Below are 2,462 nucleotides of genomic sequence, written 5' to 3'. Positions count from 1 at the left end.
TCACATTTGATTGGTCTTTTATTTTGTCAATTAGATTACATTCAAATATGTCAATAAGCTGTTCATTAAAGAATCAAAAATACAATAATAAAACCTAGGAAAATATTATGTTGTTGCTGATATATTTATTTCAAATCAAGAACAGCCAACTTACTTTTACTAAATGCAGATTTGTAAAAAAAAAAAAAAAAGAAACATTTCACAAGCAGGAGACTGGAAATGATATGAAAAGAGTAAACTTTGTATGACATGTAATTATGAAATCCAAGTTCCTTTCTCCCCACACCGAGCTGGATTTGTTTCAAACCTTGTGATTCACTAACGAAGCAAATCACTTTTGAGACTAAAAACGTAGCTTGTGTCCAGCAGCCTGCTCCTTTTAAATGAGGAATGATCAGATAATTGAGATCCAGATAATTATTCTTCTGATAATTACCAGTTTCTGTTGCCACAGAGCTCCATTCCTACACTGAAAACATAAAAAAATACACAAAAAGGCCTGTCATTTCAACTCTTCAACTCACAAATCAAAGCTGCTTTATGACTCGTTTTGTTCTGAAAAACCTTAAAACTGATTTTGACACCTTGAACTTTCTTATGCGTGTTTTTGATTCAGTTTTCTACCACGCCCTCGTCTCGGTTTTCTCAGATACCTAAAGGATGTTGGGGGAGGGGGTCAGGTTGCGCGCTGCACCTCTGTCGCTCTGTTTGAACAGTAGTCCTGGATACCTGGCAGAGAAAAAAAAAAAGAAAACAGGACAGCTGTGCTTAAATTTTATGAACGACAATTTATTTCTGTTATGATTTCTGCATGTGTATTTCCTTTAAATGATCAGAGAATCAAAGCACATTTTATTTCATTGGCTTGATATCAGACTGAAAGATGTTTGTTTTTTGTTTTTTTTTTACAAGTTGGATCCAACTCTTCTTCTTCCTCTTTAGATGACTGCTTCCTATTTGTAAAGTAAATGCTTCTTCTTTCATTCCATTTAATCAGGATATGGGCAAACTAAACAATAAAGTCATCAAAAAAAATCGTAAAGGGGATTAACTAGAAAAAGGAATATGGCTGTGTTTGCGCCCAACTTCCTTAGAGAACATGGTCCACAACATTATGTAATAAACCACAAATAAACTTTGAAAATGGACTCACTTTGCACAATAGTTTGGTAGGCTTTGGCTGCAGGGGAGTCGGGCACTTCACAGAGGAAAGACCTGCCCTCGTCACAGCTCCGGGCGATCCGCGGGTCTAAAGGCACCCTGCCTAACAGAGGTAGACCGAGGTCGGCGCACATTTTCTCAGCACCGCCGCTGGTTGGGGGGAATATCTGTGAGGTGTTCTACAAGAGAAAGGTCAAGAAAAACAAAAACATTTATTACGCATTTGCAGGGACTAAACCTAAACATGACAATTACTGTTCCACTCTAGACATGAGGAGTTTGCAAATTGCAAATGTATTTTATTTTGTAAAACCCTGCATGTTTATCATGAATTCAGATTAATTCAGATCAAACTTAGATATTTATTAAACATGCTGAACTAACACTAAAAGGTGAGTGTCAAGAGCAAGTGCTAAACTAGCTCTGTCCTGGTATAAACTGGTTGCAATAATGATAAGAGTTGAAATCATTAGAATTTGACTAACAAGTGTGTTAACAATCAGGACTCTCAAGTCTTGGCTAAACTTCTGCAGATGTGGACTTATCTTCAACAGATGTTATCTAAAGCAGAGGTTCCCATCCCCGGGCCGCAGAGAAAGAATAATTAACTTACAGTATTTCCGTTTTTTTATTTTCGGAGTCTGAACGACATTTATTTTTAAAAAATGACCGGATTCTCTCCACTTCATCCGTCTATGACTCTTGATGCGTGCCAGAACGCTTATCTAGGTCATGTCATACGTTACCGCTAAAAACAAACCCACAAGCAGCAAAACGAGTAAAAAACAAACGTCTCTGGAAGCCCTAGATGGGACCGTCTGGTTACTGAGAAACAGGCTCAGAGCTCCACTGATTCAGCGTTATGGTGAGTTGTATTCTTTGTGCACTTTATATCTGTGGTGTCTCTTATTTTGAAGTTTAAACATCGCCATATTGACCAGAGAACATCAGGGGGAGGAGAGGCTGTTATTCATGTTGACACAACACCAGGACGCAGCTAACAAAGCTGCCAGGACACGTTGGATTTACCTTTATTATGTTTTAAAAATACCCCTGTTTTCATTTTATTTTGTTGTATTTATCCGTTACACCTTTAAAGGCCGGTCCGTGAAAATACTGCCTGATAACTGATAATGAACCGGTCCGTGGAGCTTAAAAAGGCTGGGGACTGCTTATCTAAAGGTTCAAACTTACTTAAAAACACATCTTCCTATATTCTGCTTTCACAAAATGCATTCAAGCCAGACCTGAGATCCCTCCTTCCCATCTTGGTGTGGTTTATGAAAGTACCAAAACAAAAT

At 37.9% G+C, this 2,462-nt stretch overlaps 1 protein-coding gene across 1 annotated transcript in view; it reads right to left on the bottom strand.

The window, feature by feature from the left end:
- Positions 1 to 2,462, bottom strand: part of nubp1 (nucleotide binding protein 1 (MinD homolog, E. coli)) — a 14,140-nt gene continuing 11,678 nt past the window's right edge. Inside the window, 4 exon segments of the mRNA XM_025005988.2 lie at positions 1 to 469; positions 654 to 729; positions 1,154 to 1,234; positions 1,236 to 1,340. Coding sequence (XP_024861756.1) covers positions 465 to 469; positions 654 to 729; positions 1,154 to 1,234; positions 1,236 to 1,340 — 267 coding nt within the window. The 3' untranslated portion in view covers positions 1 to 464.

Source organism: Kryptolebias marmoratus, linkage group LG12 (genome assembly GCF_001649575.2).
Source record: "Kryptolebias marmoratus isolate JLee-2015 linkage group LG12, ASM164957v2, whole genome shotgun sequence".
NCBI lineage: Eukaryota > Metazoa > Chordata > Actinopteri > Cyprinodontiformes > Rivulidae > Kryptolebias > Kryptolebias marmoratus.
The sequence above is the reverse complement of the archived record's forward strand: the minus strand, read 5'-3'. Positions and strand labels throughout refer to the sequence as shown.